At 38.8% G+C, this 20,751-nt stretch overlaps 1 protein-coding gene across 1 annotated transcript; it reads left to right on the top strand.

Annotated features, from left to right (window-relative positions):
• The first annotated feature begins 152 nt into the window (after positions 1–152).
• On the top strand, positions 153–20,623 carry TIPRL (TOR signaling pathway regulator). Its single transcript, XM_054447367.2, has 7 exons — positions 153–530; positions 5,237–5,416; positions 6,119–6,218; positions 12,375–12,506; positions 16,993–17,088; positions 19,343–19,405; positions 20,318–20,623. Exons 1-7 carry the CDS (start codon positions 427–429, stop codon positions 20,459–20,461), a joined length of 819 nt encoding a protein of 272 aa, XP_054303342.1. The 5' UTR covers positions 153–426; the 3' UTR covers positions 20,462–20,623.
• Positions 20,624–20,751: the final 128 nt, after the last annotated feature.

The following is a 20,751-nucleotide window of genomic DNA, read 5'->3' as shown; positions in this document are numbered from 1 at the left end:
TTACACTGCTTTGAGGTCTGTAAGGATCAAGTTGGAACCGTCGTCCCCTTCCCTGGCAGTCCCTAAAAATCCTTCGCGATGACGTCACCCAACGAGTTCAGGAGGGCGGTGCGTTCCTAACCACACCTTCCGCAATCCAAGTGCCGCCCCTCAGACTTTCTCCTTTTTCCTTTTTTCCGGAGCGTCGGAACGTAAGACGTGGGTCACGCAACAAGAGCAACTAGTCCCGGAAGCAAAAAGCAAAGAGGCGGAGAAGAAGACGGGAAGCAGAGCCCGCGTCCGGGTCGGCCGGCAGGGGGCGGGGCCGGGCATGGTAACGGCTCGGAAGCCTAGGAGGCTGGGCTGGAGGGAGGCGGAGGAACCGGTGTTCGCCGCCGCCGCTGCTTCGGCTTATTCCTTGTGGCCTCTGCGGGTCCTGCCTCAGCCATGATGATCCACGGCTTCCAGAGCAGCCACCGGGATTTCTGCTTCGGGCCCTGGAAGCTGACGGCGTCCAAGACCCACATCATGAAGTCGGCGGATGTGGAGAAGTGAGGCTTCGGGGCACGGGGTCTGGGCGCTGGCGGGTTGCTGGCCCAGGGCGGGAGGCAGGGCGAACTCTGTGCAGCCCCTCCCCTTTTCCCCTGAGGCGGAGGTTCGGTCCCTCCGGACCGGACCTTTGATTGACAACTTCGATAAATAATCCAGTCACAGTTCCGGACCCTTTGGTTGGGGATCGCCAGGCGCTGCTTTCGTGAACTGTCAGTCCGCCTGGGTTTGAGTAGAGTGTGACTGTTCTGGTGGACTTTCCCCTCACCAAACGTCTCCTCCTGCCTCAACCTGCACCACCTTTCTTTCTGGGTGGCTGTTGCCTGTTTTCTTAGGGGTTAATGACGGGGATGATTTATAAGTTTGGTTTTTGTCACGTCAGGTGCTGTGCCCGGCGCTTGAGATAGGACATGTAAAAGACAACGTGCGCCTCAATTCACAGTCTCTTGAGAGAGACAGACAATTATATTACAGCGTGAATAAATGTAATGAAGATGTATACACGGAGTGATGTGAGGTCTTTTAGGGGCTCGAACCATCTGGGAAATTGGGATGCCTGAACTGAATCTTTATAAAACCGTTGCGGGGGGCAGTGGATAGGTACATGCCACCAGGTCAGGCAGAGTGAGTTGTGATGCGTTTTTGATGCCTGGGCTGAATCTTGACAAAATTTAGGGGAATCAGGGGACGCATGTAAAGCTGGGGGCTCAGGGAGAGTGAAAGCTATGTGTTTAAAGAGCTGTGTCCGTGTGATTGGAGCGTGAGGTACCATAGGGGGTGTTGTGAGAGATGAGAGGTAGGCCCCAGGGGAATCAAGATACTGAGGGAATTTTTATGCCAGGCTAAGGAGTTTTCAATTTTATCTGACAACCACTGGGTGTAATTTTATCCAAAGGAGCTGCATTATCAGATGTACGCTCTGAAAGATTTCTCTGGAGGCCATGTTGAGGCTGGATTGCAGGTCCGCAGGGATGGGAAGGAGACCAGTTAGTAAGAGAAAAGATAGGTTTTAGAAGATTAAGTCCCTGGGATGGCCAGCTGATGGGAGGAGAAATAAAAAAAGGAAGAATCTATGCTGATGACAAGATCTCTGGCTTGGATTTTTGCATGTATAGTATGCCTTTGAACAAGATGAGACGCACAGGAGGAGGAGGAGCAGATGGGGGCTGGGCGTTGGATAGAGGATGAGTTTAGTTTATTGAAATGTGAGGTGGGTATAGGTCATAAAGTGAAGATGTTTAGTAGGCATTTAGATATATTTATCTTGGAGCTCAAAAAAGATAACGTCTGTGGGTTTAAGTTTGGGAATTATCTGCTTATATTTGGTACCTGGAGCTTTGGGAATGAATTAAGGTATCCAGAAGTCATCCAGAGGAAAAGGTCATAAAACAGAATCCTAAGTGAGTACTTGCATTTTAAGATTTGAGCAGAGGGAGTGACCAGGGAAGAGAGGAAAGTAATGAAACGATGTTTGCTTCCTACTTCAAGAAAATAAGTGGTAATATTCTAGTAGACTCACTGAAAAAAATTAGGAAAATACAGAAAAGAAAGGAAAAAAATTTCCCTTCATCCCACCACAAATTGAATTACTTTTTTGAGTTTTTCCTCTCTATATAACTTTCTTTTCTTTTTTTTTTTTTTATAACTTTTTGTTTTGTTTTGTATTTTTAGTAGAGACGGGGTTTCTCCATGTTGCTCAGGCTGGTCTCGAACTCCCGACCTCAGGTGATCTGCCCGCCTCGGCCTCCCAAAGTGCCGGGATTACAGGCGTGAGCCACTGCGCCCAGCCTTGTATAACTTTTATTTATTTTTTATTCTGTTTTTTTGAGACAGAGACTCACTCTGTCACCCAGGCTGGAGTGCAGTGGCACAGTCTCAGCTCACTGCAGCCTCCTCCTTCCAGGTTCAAGTGATTCTCCTGCCTTAGACTCCCTGGTAGCTGAGACTACAGGCACGTGCCACCACGCCTGGCTAATTTTTGTATATTTATTTATTTATTTATTTTTAATTTTCTTTCTTTTTTTTTTGTCTTATTCTTTCTTTCTTTCTATTTTTATTTTGAGATGGAGTTTCGCTCGTTGCCCAGGCTAGAGTGCAATGGCGCCATCTTGGCTCACTGTAACCTCCACCTCCTGAGTTCAAGTGATTCTCCTGCCGAGCCTCCCAAGTAGCTGGGATTACAGGCATGCATCACCACGCCCAGCTAATTTTGTATTTTTAGTAGAGATGGGGTTTCACCATGTTGGTCAGGCTGGTCTTGAGCTCCTGACCTCAGATGATCCACCTGCCCTGGGCCTCCCAAAGTGCTGGGATTACAGGCATGAGCCACCGCACCCGGCCTCCTCTCCATATAACTTTCTGTGACAAATTGCCGATTGGTGCAAAAGTAATTGCAGTTTTTAATTGCAAAACCTCAATTACTTTTGCACCAACATAATACAATATATAATTATATTATATATAAAGCAGTCAGCTTCAAACTGGGGCCCCCATGTAATTTACTTACAGATTCTCCAAACGATGGCTGTATACGTGGAGAGTTTTAAGGGAATAAAATTCCATATCTATGATCTCCTTATGTATTATTTTAAAAATAAATTTGCCTGAGGCTGGGCGCGGTGACTCACTCCTGTAATCCCAGCACTTTGGGAGGCTGAGGCAGGTGGATCACCTGAGGTCAGGAGTTCAAGACCTGCCTGGACAACATGGTGTAACCCCGCCTCTACTAGAAATACAAAAAAAATTATCTGGGAGTGGTGGTGCAGGCCTGTAATCCCAGCTACTCCAGAGGCTGAGGCATGAGAATCACTTGAACTCGGGAGGTAGAGGTTGCAGTAAGCTGAGATCGTGCCACTGTGCTCCAGCTTGGATGACAGAGTAAGACTCCATCCCCCACCCTCTGCCAAAAAAAAAAAAAATCTGCTTTTTTTTAGATGACAAAAGGAAGACTTACCCTCACCAATCCTAAATTTTTCTGTGATGCATTATCATAGATTGTAAAAATCGCTAAGGTGCTAAATAAATTGATTGGGTAAAATATTGGATTAAAGAAGCTCTTTTAATGAATATTTAAGGCACCTTAAAACCACAGGAGCTTCCTGTCTTCTCTCCTTGTAACTGGTTATACCTGTTTTTAAGTGGGAAGCTTGATGTTAGAAATAGGGCATTTTCAGGCTGGGTGCGGTGGCTCACGCCTGTAATCCCAGCACTTTGGGAGACCTAGGCAGGTGGATCACCTGAGGTCGGGAGTTCGAGACCAGCCTGGCCAACATGGTGAAACCCTGTCTCTACTAAAAATACAAAAATTAGCCGGGCATGGTGGCATGTGCCTGTAATCCCAGCTACTAGGAGGGCTGAAACAGGAAGATTGCTTGAATCTGGGAGGCAGAGGTTGTAGTGAGCCAAGATCGTGCCATTGCACTCCAGCCTGGGCAACAGAGCGAGACTCCGTCTCAAAAAAAAAAAAAAAAAAAGGCATTTTGGCCTATGTTTAAGAAATTCGATATTTAGAACACTGAAGGACTGTAAATTAGTAACAGTGATTCTTTTACATATATGAGTGGAATATTTTATAGGACTGCCACATTTTTCCAGATATATTGGGTAGAATCCACAGACTCACATATATTATTTCACATTTGGTATGCATTATTCAAGTTAAAACTTATTTTATGGAATCTTATGGAATATATATTCCAATTACAGTTTATTGTATCTAATCTTTTAAGTATTTAATATTTTCTATCTCCTAATAACAAAGAATAAATTTTACTTAAAATTATGATGAAAGTTAACATTGTTAGGTATCATCCTGAAGACCTGCACCTCAAAAAGTTAGATCACTGATACGTGCACACAAAAATACACGTTTAGATGTAATAAATATACAATGTTTGTCCAGTTTTTTTCTTACTATTTTATCATAAGCATTTTTTCATATTATTATAGTCTCTCTTTAAACATTTGTAATGGTTCCATAATATTTCATCATATGGATATACTTTGGTTTGCATAATCATTTATTGCTTTATAATGAAACATTCAGAGTGTTTCTTTTTCATGATTATAAGTAAAGCCATTATAAGTATTAATGTGTACAATTTTTTTCTGTACTTGGAATTATTCTTTAGTACAGGTATCCTAAAACTGATACTTTGGGTCATAAGTGTGTAAATTATGTTAAATTCCTGTGATTTTTTTGCTTGATTGTTGCCCCAGGGTGAGATGTAAATTGACACAATTCTTCTGAAAATCTGTGTAGGCAAGTGCTGAGGTCCCTCATCAGTGTCAGGTGCTTTTGCTTTTTTCATCACCACTTTTTGAAACTTATAACAATTGAGAATTTTAGTGGAAAAATTATTTTCCTACAAGGGACAGTATCTTTAATTGCTTTGCTATCTTTTCTTCATACTCTCATGATATATATTATAGTAATATCTGTGTGCTATATATTATAGTAGTATAATAAGCTATTATATTACGTATTTGTATATTTATCTTATTTAGCCCACTACCTAGTACAGTGCCATATGATGATGAAAGAATGGATGATGAAAGCATTTTATAGACCTTGCAAATATATCATATTGATTAAATCATATGCTGTGTAACTCATTCAGCAAGTGGGAAGAATTCTGTTGGGATGGAAAAGAAACAAAAATGCCAACAGCGATATAAAATTATCTCACCTGACTTTGGTTACGTATAGATTAGCCGATGAATTACATATGCCATCTCTCCCTGAAATGATGTTTGGAGACAACGTTTTAAGAATCCAGCATGGCTCTGGCTTTGGAATTGAGTTCAATGCTACAGATGCATTAAGATGTGTAAACAACTACCAAGGAATGCTTAAAGTGGCCTGTGCTGAAGAGTGGCAAGAAAGCAGGTGAGAATCCAGTCAATTAGGTTAAACAAAAAAGGTAATTAGGTTAAACAAAAGAGAAAAGACTTGAAAAAATATTCAGTAATGATACGTGTGTGTTGTTAGAATGAAGGGCTGTTATTATTAAGCTAGAGAGTTGTGTCATTCTAGAATTCGTTTTTCTCAGACATAAAAATGGAAGTTAATTACTCCACTGCTTGAATACTTGTTAAAGTGAATTGCAACTGAGCTGAGCTATGTACTTTTTCAATTTTTCAGTGTTCCTTCTTGAAGAGGCAGTAGGCTATACTTAATGTTCCTGTTTTTAAGAAAAAATGTTTACTTATGATATGCTTAATAAATACCCTGTTTGAGATGCATTGAAATTAAGACAACATGTTTTTCTTTGATAGTCAAATCAGCAATTATTTACTTTGTGCCCAATATGTACTAAGTACCTTAGATGATACAAATAAGTATAAACCTTTAAACCATGTCCTCAGGCAGTATACAGACTAATTGAAAAGACTACATCAGTACATGACAAGTTAAATAATAAATGCAGAAAAACTGTAAGAAAAACCTTGTACTGGTGAATTATAACAAGTGTATATATTTAATAGGATATTTTATGTTATTGTAGAATATAATTTGATGTGATATATAAATACAGATAATCTCTATTCTGCATCACTGAATCTGATCCTTCTCATTTTGGTATTTGAGGACGGAGGGTGAACACTCCAAAGAGGTTATTAAACCATACGATTGGACCTATACAACAGATTATAAGGGAACTTTACTTGGAGAATCTCTTAAATTAAAGGTAAATCTTACTTTTTTTCTTTTATGAGTCATTAATTGTCTTGGACAGTCTGAGCATTAGAACTTTCTAGTAACGGGTTATTTTTTGCAACTACTTTTATCATCCTTGTTTTCTGTTGTGGCGTTCCTCAGAACCTAATGTGAGGAGGTTTTGCTTGTTGACTTATCAGCAGAAAATAAAAGACGGCCTTAGTGGAAAAATTTATTTTTAAAAGTGTAGTTGGTGGCAACGGCAGACTGCCTTGTTATCATTATCACTATCAAGAAACATTAAAATGTGTTTCGGGCCTTGATAATGTATTACGTGATTTAGACAGAACCTGCTAGCTTGTAGCTTACAAGTTTATAGATGAACAAATATATGGGCAAAAAGAACTTCTGGTTAGACAAAGTAGTTTTATGCCCTGTCTGACCTGAGTATGAACTTGAGATGACTTTAGGAAGTTACTTAATTTGAGTCTCAGTTTTATCAATAAATTGGGTAAACAGAAATATCTACCTCAAAGCAGAGTTTTGATGTGAAATAATTTATAGGAAGCTCTCAATAAATTCTAAAGCTCTGTATTAGTATTAAGTCCTGTGTGTGTAAGCCCTGCTTGAGAAGAGATTCAGGCCAGGTGCAGTGGCTCACGCCTGTAATCCCAGCACATTGAGAGGCCGAGGCAGGCAGATCACGAGGTCAGGAGTTGGAGAGTAGCCTGACCAACATGGTAAAACCCCTTCTCTATTAAAAAAAAAAAAATTAGCTGGGTGTGGTGGTGCACACGTGTAATACCAGCTACTCAGGAGGCTGAGGCAGGAGAATTGCTTGAACCCGGGAGGCAGAGGTTGCAGTGAGCCGAGATCACACTACTGCATTCCAGCCTGGGCAACAGAGAGTGAGGTTCCCGTTTCAAAAAAAAAAAAAAAAAAAAAGAGATTCATGGTAAATATGCTAGGAAGATGGAATTGGTAGGTCTTATATTGTGAAGTTAGCTGTATTTTGAAATCTTATAGTATGACTGAAATGAAGCAAATCTGGGCCAGGCTCAGTGGCTCACGCCTGTAATCCCAGCACTTTGCGAGGCCAAGGAAGGCAGATTACTTGAGGTCAGGAGTTCGAGACCAGCTTGGCCAACATAGTGAGACCCCACCTCTACTAAAAATGTAAAAATTAGCCAGGCATGGTGGTGTGTGCTTGTAATCCCAGCTACTTGGGAGGCTGAGGCAGGAGAATCACTTGAACCCAGGAGGTGGAGGTTGCAGTGATCTGAGATCACACCACTGCACTCTAGCCTGGGCAACAGAGAAAGGCTCTGTCTCAAAAAAACAATAAATAAAATAAAATAAAGTAAATTTGGTTTAGGTTGAATGTCTCTAAATATCACAGACTGTTATATAGAATGAATTTATTTCAGTGTAACCTGAAATATTTATATTAAAAGTAGCTATTGGAAACCCTATGTCATCTGGGCGCAGTGGTTCACACCTGTAATCCCAGTACTTTGGGAGGTCGAGGCAGGCAGATCACCTGAGGTCAGGAGTTGGAGACTCGGGAGGCTGAGGCAGGAGAATTGCTTGAACCCAGGAGGCAGAGTTGCAGTGAGCCAAGATCACGCCACTGCGCTCCAACCTGGGCTTCAGAGTGAGACTCCATCTCAGAACAAGGAAACCTGATACCATATGTTGGTGCTTAGGCAGAAATGTTAAGAACATAGTGTTGTGTCTGGGCCCCTTTTCTCTGCAGAAATTTTTAGAGTCTCATGAAGATAAAAGTTCATAGCAGGAACTTAATGATTGTTATCTTCAGTTTCTGCCATTACTACAGTCCAAGCTTTAACTATTTTTCTGTGCTTCCAGGAAAAAACTCATTCATTCATTCAACAGATATTTCTTGAGCTCTTGCTCTATGCCAGGCACTAATCCTAGGAGCCTTGAATAGCAGAGCAGACAAAAATTCCTCCTTTACAGTCTAATGGGAGAACAAGGTTATTTCAGTCCCTTATACTACTTCATAGATTAGTGTTCTCCTCCCTCCTCTCTTCTGATTGAAAAACTTTGTAGAGAGCATTTGATATTTCATTGCCAGGAGTGAGGAAATGGGAACTTGTTTTAAACCCATACAATAATGATGATGACTTACTTTGTGGACTGACTTAGGAAAAGCCTCCTGGAGCTTATGAAGCAGCATTAGCTGTGACCAAGTGAGAACCATAGCTGTAGAAACAAGGAGTGTGAGAGTAGTAGAAGGCAAAAAGCATCTGTTCAGTACTCTCCTATTGATACTTCGGCCTATAATGTGATTTGTTCTGAGGTGTTGCTGAGAAATGTCAATGTGATTACCCACTCACTGGTGGTAATGAGCTCAGGCTTTGGCAGAACACAGATCCAGGTTCAAAATCCCAGCACCATCATTTTCCAGCTTGGAAAAGTAATTTAGTCTTACTAAGCCTTGTTTCAGTCACTTTGTTAAACTAGGGTAATACTAGTTGTGAAGTAGGAAATAAAATTATGTATGTAGGCTGGGTGTAGTGGCTCATGCCTGTAGTCCCAGCACTTTGGGAGGCTGAGATGGATCACTTGAGCTCAGGAGTTCGAGACCAGCCTGGGCAACATGGTGAAACCCCATCTCTACAAAAAATAGAAAAATTGGCAGGTCTGGTGGCACGTGTCTATAGTCCCAGCTACTCAGGAGGCTGAGGTGGGAGAATCACTTGAGCCCAGGAAGGCGAGGCTGCAGTGAGCTGTGATTGTGCCACTCCACTCCAGCCTGGGTGACAGAGCGACACCCTATCTCAAAACAGTGTGTGTTTTACAGTAAGATCTCAATAAATGGCAGCTGTTACTATGATAATATAGTATATCAAGTATTAGGGAACCTAAGTTAATATTGTAATACCTAGAATAAAAGTAGGTATGTTATCTATGGTATATTATTATATTAAATAGTAGCCCAAATGGACTAAGGCCTAATAATTTCAATCATCTCTGGAATCCCTAGTGTCTTTTATTTCAGTTGGTTCTGGGTTATGACATCTAGGCTTCTAATTTGCCTCTTTATTTTTGTTTCAGTTCTAGGATGATGATGTTTTCCTTCAGAGAGGATTTTTGTTTAGTTCTGACAGGCGCTCGAGAATATTCATAGTCAAGGACAGAGCTCTGCAAACTTCTTCTGTAAAGAGTCAGACGTAAATATTTTAGGCTTTGTGGGCCTTAGAGTCTCTGTTGCAGCAACTCAGCTGTGCTATCGTAGTCTAAATCACTCATAGACAATATATAAATGAATGGGCGTGGCTATGCTTTAATAAAACTTTACGGACAGTGAAATTTGAATTTCATATAATTTTTATGTGTCATGAAATGTTTTTCTTTTGATTTTTTTTCTCCAATTATTTAGCCATTATTAGCTTACAGCCCATAAAAATAGGTAACAGGGCAGATTTGACCTACATGTCTTAGTTTGCCTGCCTTGGTCTAGGACCAGAGTTTGAGGTGTACTGGGCACAGTGGCTCATACCTGAATCCCAACACTTTAGGAGGCCAAGGCAGGCGGAACACCTGAGGTCAGGAGTTTGAGACCAGCCTAGTCAACATGGCAAAACCCTGTATCTACTAAAAACACAAAAAAATTAGCCAAGCGTTGTGGCATGTGCGTGTAATCCTCGCTACTTGGGAGGCTGAGGCACAAGAATTGGTTGAACCCAGGAGCTGGAGATTGCAGTGAACTGAAATGGTGCCACTGCACTCCAGCCAGGGCAACAGAGCGAGACTCTGTCTCAAAAAAACAAAACAAAACAAAAAAAAGCTCTGAAATCACTATAGCTCTTTAGGGTGTCATCTCTGATTTGGGAGGAAGCAGGAAATTCTTCAGGGTCCTTGCCCTTAGTGAGCACTGAGCAGTGATGGCACCAAAAGCTAGCAGAGCCCAGCTTCTTCTCTGGATCAGCCAGTGCTATGCCTCAGGGCAAAAGCCAGCCAAGTACAGACTTACTTTCCTAGGCCCCAGTCTTTTTCCAGATCTCAGCCGAGTAACTCCATACTGCCTTGGCCATTTGATGCTTTTAGGAAGTTGTTGGTTTTTTTCAGCCAGCTTTTTAAATTGTCTTCAGCAAGAAGGTTTGTCTAGATTACTTATTCTGCCAATACTGTTCCACATGTTTTTTATTTTTTTGAGATAGAGTTTCACTCTTGTCGCCCAGGCTGGAGTGCAATGGTGTGATCTCAGCTTACTGCAACCTCTGCCCTGCGGGTTCAAGTGATTCTCCTGCCTCAGCCTCCTGAGTAGCTGGGATTACAGGTGCCTGCCACCACGATCAGCTAATTTTTGTATTTTTAGTAGAGATGGGGTTTCACCATATTGGCTAGGCTGGTCTCAAACTCCTGACCTCAAGTGATCCGGCCGCCTTGCCTCCCAAAGTACTGGGATTATAGGCATGAGCCACCGTGCCCAGCCCATGTGTTTTATATTTAGCTGGTTATTGTTTTTTTGTTGTATTTTTTAGATGCCTGGGTTCAGAGAGGAGATATGTGGAGTTGAGGAAGAGAGAGAGCTGAAAAGTATAAAGTTTTAGACATACTTAGCCTTGCAAATGGAGACAATAGCATAAATAAGTTAAATATTATATCCCTAACTCATGCTTTGTTTTTTGACTTTGTCTTTCATTTTATACGAACAAGTATGTAAATGGAAAAACTGACAGATTCATTTTGACCAATCACTTACTGAAGGTATATGTGAAACATTAATGAAGCAATTTACTAATGAGAAAATTCAGATAATGATTATTTTTGGGGGATTCAGGAGTATCTATAAGGAGGATGTTAAAAATGTGTTCCTTTGAACTAAAATCAAATAAAAAGGATGGAATTTACAAGTGTGTGTAGTTAACACTAAAGTTGTGTAACCTTAGGCAGTCCTCGTTGGCAGACCAACTTTTGTTTAACTAGATCATAAACTTAACGTGTGATGCAGGGGACTGATTATATGCCCTGCCCCTACACTCCAACTCCCTTCCCCTCCCAATTTCCACCTCAAGAGTGGCCTTATACCTGCTCTGTACACAGTTGGAAGTAAAACTGCTTAGGGCTAAGTGTTATCTCTAAGTGACCATGGAAGAATTACGGACATTTTTTTACCTCCTGGAAATCATATACAAACTGCCACTTTCTTTTCATGGCATCTTTTCCCCCTACATTACTTAACCTTCCCTTAGATTTCCTCCCAAAATCCGTGCAGTCTTGTAAACAACATCGTTTGTAATTTTCTTCTGATTCTTATCTAGTTATCTCAAATTACTCTCCATCTGCTAATTTTGTCCATGAGTCAAAACAAATAACCTAATCATGACGGTTAAGTAAAGCTACATTTACTAAATATCTATGGTTTGACAAGCATTGTTGTGTTTGTTTGTGGTAAACCTGTCAAGGAGTAAAACAGCTGAGCATTTTGTAGTGAAATTAGATGTGGTAGAAAATAGTATCACAATTCATACTTGGGTCCTGCTCAGGAGACGCTTGAGTTTAATGAGCTACTGATATGATCTGCCTTGGGACTGTTGATGCTTTTGTTGGATTATTTGTGTGCATGTCTTAGAGCTACAGAATAACACATTGAAAAATTGCCAACTTCATTCAAAGCTCTTTGCAATGCTAGGAGTTTCCCTCAGAATTTCTCTACAAGTTCTTGTTTACCTCATTATTTAAAGCACTTTATTTTGCTGTAGGTTTTGGGGAGTTAGGTTGAGCAAATATCTACCATTCTAATGGAAAAATATTTTTTAAGTTCCATATGAATGTCCTAAAAGTGGCTTTCACAGCACAAATGTTCTATGACCTTCTGTGATAGCAGTCGTTCATCTCACTGACTGATTTTTAGTTGATTAATTTTCTCATAGTCACAACAGAAGTTGATTTTAATATGACTTGCATGAAAAATGATAAATTTTTACTCCTTTTTTTGTGAAGCTATAATATTGGGCATCTGTAATGTCTTCAGCTTTTCAGAATCAAGCCATATTCTGATCTTTTATATCTACTAATGACACCCAAATTTAGAACTGTGTACTCTGGCTGTGCAGAAAAGACTGATTGAAAAAAAAAAAAAAGACTACTTTCCTGTGTCTCTGTAGCTCCTCAACTTTTTTTTTAATGTGCTCCTCTTTAAAATTTTTTCTTTCAGGTTGTACCTACAACAGATCATATAGACACAGAAAAATTGAAAGCCAGAGAACAGATTAAGTTTTTTGAAGAAGTTCTCCTTTTTGAGGATGAACTTCATGATCATGGAGTTTCAAGCCTGAGTGTGAAGATTGTGAGTATTATTTTTGTTTAAAATTAATATTTTTCTTGCATTCTTAACATCAGACAAAAATATGACCCACTTGGAATGACACTGAGCCTGGCCAGGCGCGGTGGCTCACGCCTGTAATCCCAGCACTTTGGGAGGCCGAGGCGGGCTGGATCGCGAGGTCGGGAGACCGAGACCATCCTGGCTAACACAGTGAAACCCTGTCTCTACTAAAAATACAAAAAGTTAGCTGGGCATGGTGGCGGGCGCCTATAGTCCCAGCTACTCGGGAGGCTGAGGCAGGAGAGTAGCGTGAACCCGGAAGGCGGAGCTTGCAATGAGCCGAGATCATGCCACTGCACTCCAGCCTGGGTGACAGAGCAAAAAAAAAGAATAACACTGAGCCTTAACATGATGTCATGTACAATTTCACTTGGATCTGTATATCTTATTGAATATCCGTTATAAAATTCACAAAATATTAGTGTATTCTTAAGGCTTTATTTTAGCAAAGCATTTCTAATAGACCTGCCTGGCCACCTTGTAGTTTATTATTTAACTCGAATGAAGACTGTGGCTTAATTTTCACATTTTGGATTAAAAATGATGTTGATAGGATCTGCAGATAGCAAGGTGGATGTCATTTTTTAAAATGATCCATGTGTTATGATTTCAGTGCATCATTCAACTACCACTTCAATTTTCAGCATGGTGGCGGGCGCCTGTAGTCCCAGCTACTCGGGAGGCTGAGGCAGGAGAATGACGTGAACCCGGAAGGCGGAGCTTGCAGTGAGCCGAGATCGCGCCACAGCACTCCAGCCTGGGGGACAGAGCAAGACTCTATCTCAAAAAAAAAAAACAAAAAAAAACAAAAAACCTCTCAACTATAGCATTTGTCATGAGATCCGTCAAAGACAGAGACCCTAACATCAAACATTGTTCTTGGGGCATAATGATTGTGGATGCTGTGATTTAAAGAATGAAAATAATACAAAAGCAGCAACAGATTTGTTTTAAAGTCAGATTTTAGCTACTTGGGAGGCAGAGGCAGGAGGACTGCTTGAGCCCAGGAGGTCAAGGCTACAGTGAGCTATGATGGTGCCGCTGCAGCCCAGCTTGGGAGACAAAATAATTTTATTTTTAGATAAATAAAAAATTTTATTTTATTTTTACTTATCTAAAAATAAAATTATTTTTTTCTGTGGAATCAAAGGATTTTGAAATTGTAATGAATTTTTAGAGAATCATTTTTTGTAGCCTCCATATTTTATAGATAAGGCCCAAAAAGATAGCTTAAGGTCATGAAACTAATTGCAAAGTTTTCTTTTATCATCTAATATATATCATTATTCTAGCATTAAATAGTTGTTTTCATAGGCTTTATTTCTTTGCTCACTTATAACTCTAAATTTACTTTTTTTTGTTTAGATTTATTCTCTCTTCAGTTCATCTAGTCTTGTATCTTTCCACTTGTCTACCACCTGCTGAATTGACTATGCTAAATGTTCATTATGAGTTTGCATACCTGGGTGTGCATTTGTATCCAAGGGGGTATATATATCATGTCTATAAGTGGGTCAGTATTTGGGAAGCACATGTGGTTTTGTGGATGGAGTTGCTTGAAAGGATATGTGTATAAATATGTGTGTACAAGAATACATAGTAAGTCTTAAACTGAAGAGCATTTTTTTAACCAACTACTTTAAGCTGAAGTATTAGTTCATAGATACTACTACCCTATAGTGAAATTTGTAGATGATTTAATCCACCTACTTTGCAACAATCAACATATTTTAACTATAAAATTAAAGGAAATTGGTTTAGAATAAAATATATTTTAATACTTAAATGCATAATATGACTGCACCAAAGACATAATGAAGCAGTCAGGTACTTATATTTGCATATTGAGTCACCGTAAATGTGACAGCAAAAAATGTAGGCTGACAGAGATGTAAGGTATCAATCAGTGACTCTAACACAATTTTCCAAAACGATGAACAACTCTTAGTGAAGTTCTAAATAAGAAAAAGTGTAATCTTTCCTTGATTTGGAAAATAGTTGCCTTTGTGGATAATTGAGTGATTTTTTTTAATTATCTATGTAAAATGGAAATAGGTTCTAAAGTCAGATCATTATAAGTAGGCTTTTTCACCTCTGTGAATGCCTGGAAAGATACTGCAAGTTTTGTGGAATGCAGGACTGGACTTTGTTGTATAGGATTGTCCTGTGCATCCCAGATCTGTCGTTCTGGTCCTTATTCACTAACTGTTGATATTGGTTGCTTATTGATGTGACAACAAAAAATACCCTCACAAATTCCCAAACGTCCCCTAGGAAAGAACTACTGCCCTAAAATACGCTATTGTATTGGCACTAGAGCTCTGGTCTCCTAATTCCTACTGTCTCCACTGTGCCATGCTGAAATGATACTTCAGTTTACTGCCTGTGTTGTGTCCAGTGTGACTGTTAGTAACTAATTTTGAAATTTGAAGAAATGTTGCAAGTCAGTCTTTCCATAAATTACACATATCACTGTGTAGTAATGTTAAATAATAATGATGTGCTTCCCAATTTGTTGTGACATCAAGTTGTCATAAGTCAGGTTATTTCTACAGCTTTCCTTTACTAAAAGTCTTGTTTTTAATCTGTTGCCGATAACCCCATCAGAATACAGTCTGGCTCAGAGACTTTTCTCCAGCAAAGATATTAATACCTTCTAGCCTCAGTTTTATCCGGAAAGTGGTTAATGAGCACCTGCTGTGTGCTAGGTACTTTTCTAAGCAATAGAGATGTGGTAATGAACAAAGCAGATATTTCCACCATCATGGAGCCTACAGTCAAGTGGAAACATAAATGAAGATAGTTACAAATCCGTTAATTCGTAATGGAGTGCTATGAGAGAGAATACCAAGAGAAATCTATTGTGGTATGGAATGGTAAGAAAGGCCCCTCTGTGGAAGTGACATGTGTACTGAAATCTGAAGGACAAGTGAACGTTAGCCAGGAGAATACTCCAGGTAAGGGAAGAGGGTGTGTAATGGTCCTAAGGCAGAAAAGAATTTATTTAGCCTGTGGCTGGTGACTCTCCAGGCAGTTAAGTCACTATCATTACTGGGTTATCCTGTTATTTCTTCTTTCATCATTAATGTAGCCCTGTGCTTATATGTAAGATTATAGGCAGTTCCCTGAATATATGTTATTATTTCATGCCTCAGTGCTTTTTGTACATGCAGGTCCCCTTTCTGAAATTCTCCTTCCCATCTCCAGCTGTTCTTTCTGTGGTCAGCTCAAGCCTTGTCTTATCTGATGTTCTTCAGCAGACTTAGGTACTTCTTTCTCAAATGCTTATTGAGCCTTGTGCATAACTCTATTATAGCAGCTACCACATCTGTTTGACCTTTCCCTGGCTAATAACCTTTTTGAGCATTGGGATTCTATTTTTTCATTTACATAAATCCAAGACTTACTGTAGTAAGAACTTGGTGTTAGTAGACAATAGGTATTTATTTAGCAAATGGCCAAGCATATTCGTTTTAATTCATTCATTCATTCATTCATTTTGGGACAGGGTCTTGCTCTATTGCCCAGGCTGGAGTGCAGTGGCACAATCATGGCTCACTGCAGCCTTGACCTCCCAGGCTCAAGCCATCCTCCCAGCTTAGCCTTCCACGTAGCTAGGACTACAGGCTTGTGCCACCATGCTTTGCTAATTTTTTGTATTTTTTGTAGAAATGGGGTCTGACTCTGTTGCCCAGGCTGGTCTTGAACTCCTGGGCTCAAGTGATCTTTCCACCTCAACCTTCCAAACTGCTGTGATTATAGGTGTGAGCCACTATGCCAGCTAAACATACTCATTTTAAAGACCCAAATACCTCACATTCCATTCAACCACTCCCTCCCAGGACCCACCTTCATACTTTCTCCACTGATTCTGCCTATCTTTAGTAGTTATACTTGGAAAGCAGAGGAATTTGTAGATGTGCCACATATGAAAGATGTTAAGAATGTGTTATAGTGTTCTGATAAACCAGGTCTTTAGCAGTATAAAATAGTGCCTATTGGTTGCACTGAATTAGAGCATTCTGTGTAAGGTCTGTTGCTTTGTTTTATGTAAAGTGAATAAGTGAGTAGTGACAAAGAACTAGGTTGGTCTTTCATTTTGGTTTTATTGGTGTTGACATTTACTATCAGTACCCGCCATTTTTAAAAATAAACATTATAATTTTTACATTACTTGGGTATGTTTTTAAGTCTTTTAAACCTCAGTATCTCCTCACCTAGAAAAAATATTTTAGGAAACCGAAACTATGATGTTAAATATTAAATAGTTTGCACAAGGTTTTGAGGCTAGTTGGAGCTAGGACAAAGAGCTTCTAGTTGAGAGATTTGTATAAACTGTGAATTCAGCCTTATTCCAGGGTTTTTTTTTTTTTTTCAAATTTTTTCTTTCAGCAAAGTAATATTTAATTTTTATTAAAATATTAATGTACCTTTTTTTTTTTTCCAGAGAGTAATGCCTTCTAGCTTTTTCCTGCTGTTGCGGTTTTTCTTGAGAATTGATGGGGTGCTTATCAGAATGAATGACACGAGACTTTACCATGAGGTATTTATTCTTGTTTAATGAATATACTAATTGATACTGGGCTTGTTTGTGTTGTTTCATTGTCAATCTGAGAATTTGAAATTGAACAATCTATATTATATGGCAGTCTTTCTAACTGTTAAGTCTGAGTGTTTCACATTCACTGTTGACTGCAGGCTATCATCAAAACATTACATTTTCTTTTACAAAGATTCTGGTGACTCAAAATGTTTTCTAAAAGACACTCCCTAATTGGGGAGGGGTCTTTTGAAACAATTTTGTATGTACTTAATCCATGTTTAAGAAAACTGTCCTTTAACTCTTACCTTTGTTTACAGTATATGTTGTTTATGTAATGTCCTGATGTACATTAATATACAGGAAGTACATTAATATTTTAATCAGGCCAAGGCCGGGTGCCGTAGCTCACGCCTGTAATCCCAGCACTTTGGGAGGCCGAGGTGGGTAGATCACCTGAGATCAGGAGTTCTAGACCAGCCTGGCCAACATGGTGAAACCCTGTCTCTACTAAAAATACAAAAAATTAGCCAGGCATGGTGGCATGGACTTGTAGTCCTAGCTGCTGCTTGGGAGGCTGAGGTGGGAGGATCGCTTGAGCTGGTGAGGTTGAGGCTGCAGTGACAGAGCAAGACCCTGTCTCAAAGAAAAAAAAAAGAAACATACCTAAGTTATACAGTTAGTAGGTGGCAGAACTGGAATTTGAACCTAATAGGATAGGATTGGATTGATGTTTTCTAAACCCTTCACTTAGGGATTTTTTCTTGAAACAACATGGTTATAGTGATTGACTTTTTTCTTTTTAAAAGTGGTGGCAAAGTGCTAAACATAGGCTATATTTTTGTTCCCCAGAAAGAGAAATCTAAATTTTATTTTTATTCATTTGAGATGGAATCTTGCTCTGTCACCCAGGCTGGAATGCAGTGGCGTGATCTCGGCTCACTGCAACCTCTGCTTCCTGGGTTCAAGCGATTCTCATGTCTCAGCCTCCCTGGTAGCTGGGATTACAGGTGCCCACCACCACACCTGGCAATTTTTTTTTTTATTTTTAATGGAGCAATGGGGTTTCGCCATGTTGGCCAGGCTGGTCTTGAACTCCTGACCTCAAGTGATCCAACTGCCTCGGCCTCCCAAAGTGCTGGGATTATAGGCGTGAGCCACCGCTCCTGGCCTAAATGTTAAAAATACTGTTTTAATTAAACAATATTGAATTTTAGGAATTTATCCTAAAAAGATTCTTTTATATAATAATCTACAAATATTAATTGGGCAATTACTCAGAGTTGTATGTACACGAATATTCACAGTAGTATTGTTTATAATAGCAGAAAGGAAGGAAAGTAGGAACTTAATGCCCATTAAATGGCCATTAATTAAATTGTTTATATCCATATGGTATAAAATATATAATTATTAAAATTGGTTGTAGAGATTGATATTTAAGTAATTTTGAAAGATATTCATTTCAGTGTTGAACTTTCAAAAGCAAGTATGAATCTACTTACATAAGATTCTCTGTAGAGATTTCTAAGTATTAAAGATAGTGTTACCTATATAAGCTGTGATCACTGATGATTTATACTTTTATATTATTTGATTTTTTTCCTACAGTGACTATTAATCTGTTTTTATTAATACAAGAGAGTGAAACCTTAAAGGCATATAATTTTGTGGCTTTTCTTTTATTGAAAAGTGTTTCAAGGAGTAAATTATAATAAGTTGCTGTTCTAAAACCTAACCAAAAATCTTAAATGGGAAAAATTGAAGTACAAAAAAGGTGATTTTAAGTAAGCTATTTGTTAAGAGCTTTGTGGAATGGGAAAGAATAAAAATTTTAAAGCATATTTTGCAACATAAAAGTAGCACAATTATGTAGGTAAATGATAAGATAGCTTAAGGGAAAGATGTTTCGAACTTGAAGTAATTTTAAAATCTCTTGCATATTTCATTTATGCAAATCATTATATACATTATTTATTTATATACATATTCTTTCAAAGTAAAATCTTTGCTATGTTTCTCTTACATGGTAATTATAAAATTGGTTTGCATATGTGTATCATTATTATAATGTTTGGAAATTGGAAATAATCCATTTTGTGTTAAATAGGAGTTATCTCAGTGTAGAACAAGATGTTCTCTTTAGACTGCATGTGTTTTGACAACCTATCCTAAAATGTAGGCAGTCTATTTAATAGAAAGGATTTTGTAAATCAGTATAATTAAATTTATTGCAACTGTTTATTTTTAAATACAGGCTGACAAGACCTACATGTTACGAGAATATACATCACGAGAAAGCAAAATTTCTAATTTGATGGCAAGTACTTAAATTTCAGTTTTTAGAAGTTAATTTTAATGTTTCATTTTAATTTAAGTAGCATATACCCCTGACCCCAACCACCCAGGTTTACATCCCTAAACCATTCATTCACCTAATGGGGCTCTATAGGATAAATTCTATTGGAGCATAACTTTTCTGACCTTACCTCAAATACAAGAACATTTAGAGCTGCTAGATACTTAAGCCTCATCTAATCTAATTTTCACATTTTGTTCTGGAGAAATTGAAACCCAGAGGTGTGACTTACTCTGAGTCACATAGCTGGCTGGTGATGGACGTTCTTTCCACTTACCACCCTGCCACCTTATTTCTTTCTACATAGTCTCCTTTTCTCTTCCTAAAATGTGGTGATTCTGTACCATAATTTGTTTGTTTTGGCATCATTTTTCTTTATTTTTTACTCCCCTGGGACCTGTGAAGCCTTCCTTAGAACTTAGGATTCTATAATGGGTTGCTTAAAAATTGATACCTTCCTATAAACTTGATTTTATTTTTTCACGCTTAGTACTTATTTCTGTCTGGGTATAGAATACACTTGGAACAGAAGAGTTACTTAGATTCTATTGTAGACTACATGCTGGGCTCTAACCGAAGACTAGTGTTTTCAAGTTACAAAAGCAGCAGGTACATAGCGTTGGATTAAGATGTATTAAATTCTTATGAAATCTGTGGGAACATTATAAATTATATAACCCTGTGATCTTTGATGAAATCATTCAGTAACAAAGTTGAATGATTCAGTGACAAGAAATACTTTTTAGGAGCACATATGCATATATTGCACCTGATTTTAAAATTTCCATGCTTTATGAATGCTTGAACCAAAACATTTGCAGGAAATGTCAGTACAGTAACTGAATATGCTAATATGATTTATGTATTTCCTAGCATGTTCCACCTTCCCTCTTCACGGAACCTAATGAAATATCCCAGTATTTACCAATAAAGGAAGCAGTTTGTGAGAAGCTAATATTTCCAGAAAGAATCGATCCTAACCCAGCAGACTCACAAAAAAGTACACAAGTGGAATAGAATGTGATACAACATATACTTACTGTGGAATCTGACTGGACACCTTGGCTATTTGTAAGGGATTATTTTTATTATGAGAATTAATTGCTTTGTTTATGTACAGATTTTCTGTAGCCTTAAAGGAAAAAAAAATAAAGATCGTTACAGGCAGGTTTCACTCAACTGCTATTTGTACTGTCTGTCTTCACATTCATGTTCCAGATTTATATTTTCTGGAGTTAAATTTGGATGATTTCTAAATTATCACAAAGTGGGACCTCAGCAGTAGTGATGTGTGTGTCTCATGAGCA

Source organism: Pongo pygmaeus, chromosome 1 (assembly GCF_028885625.2).
Source record: "Pongo pygmaeus isolate AG05252 chromosome 1, NHGRI_mPonPyg2-v2.0_pri, whole genome shotgun sequence".
Taxonomy (NCBI): Eukaryota; Metazoa; Chordata; class Mammalia; order Primates; family Hominidae; genus Pongo; species Pongo pygmaeus.
This window is presented reverse-complemented; position numbering and strand designations above follow the sequence as displayed.

What these genes read in the sequence shown, in the direction of transcription:
- TIPRL (XM_054447367.2), top strand. Translation starts at nt 427, where the DNA reads ATGATGATCCACGGCTTCCAGAGCAGCCACCGGGATTTCTGCTTCGGG. An exon ending in GAGAATCTCTTAAATTAAAG is followed by an intron (nt 6,219 to 12,374) that starts GTAAATCTTACT and finishes TTTTTCTTTCAG; the next exon opens with GTTGTACCTACAACAGATCA. An exon ending in GCAAAATTTCTAATTTGATG is followed by an intron (nt 19,406 to 20,317) that starts GCAAGTACTTAA and finishes TGTATTTCCTAG; the next exon opens with CATGTTCCACCTTCCCTCTT.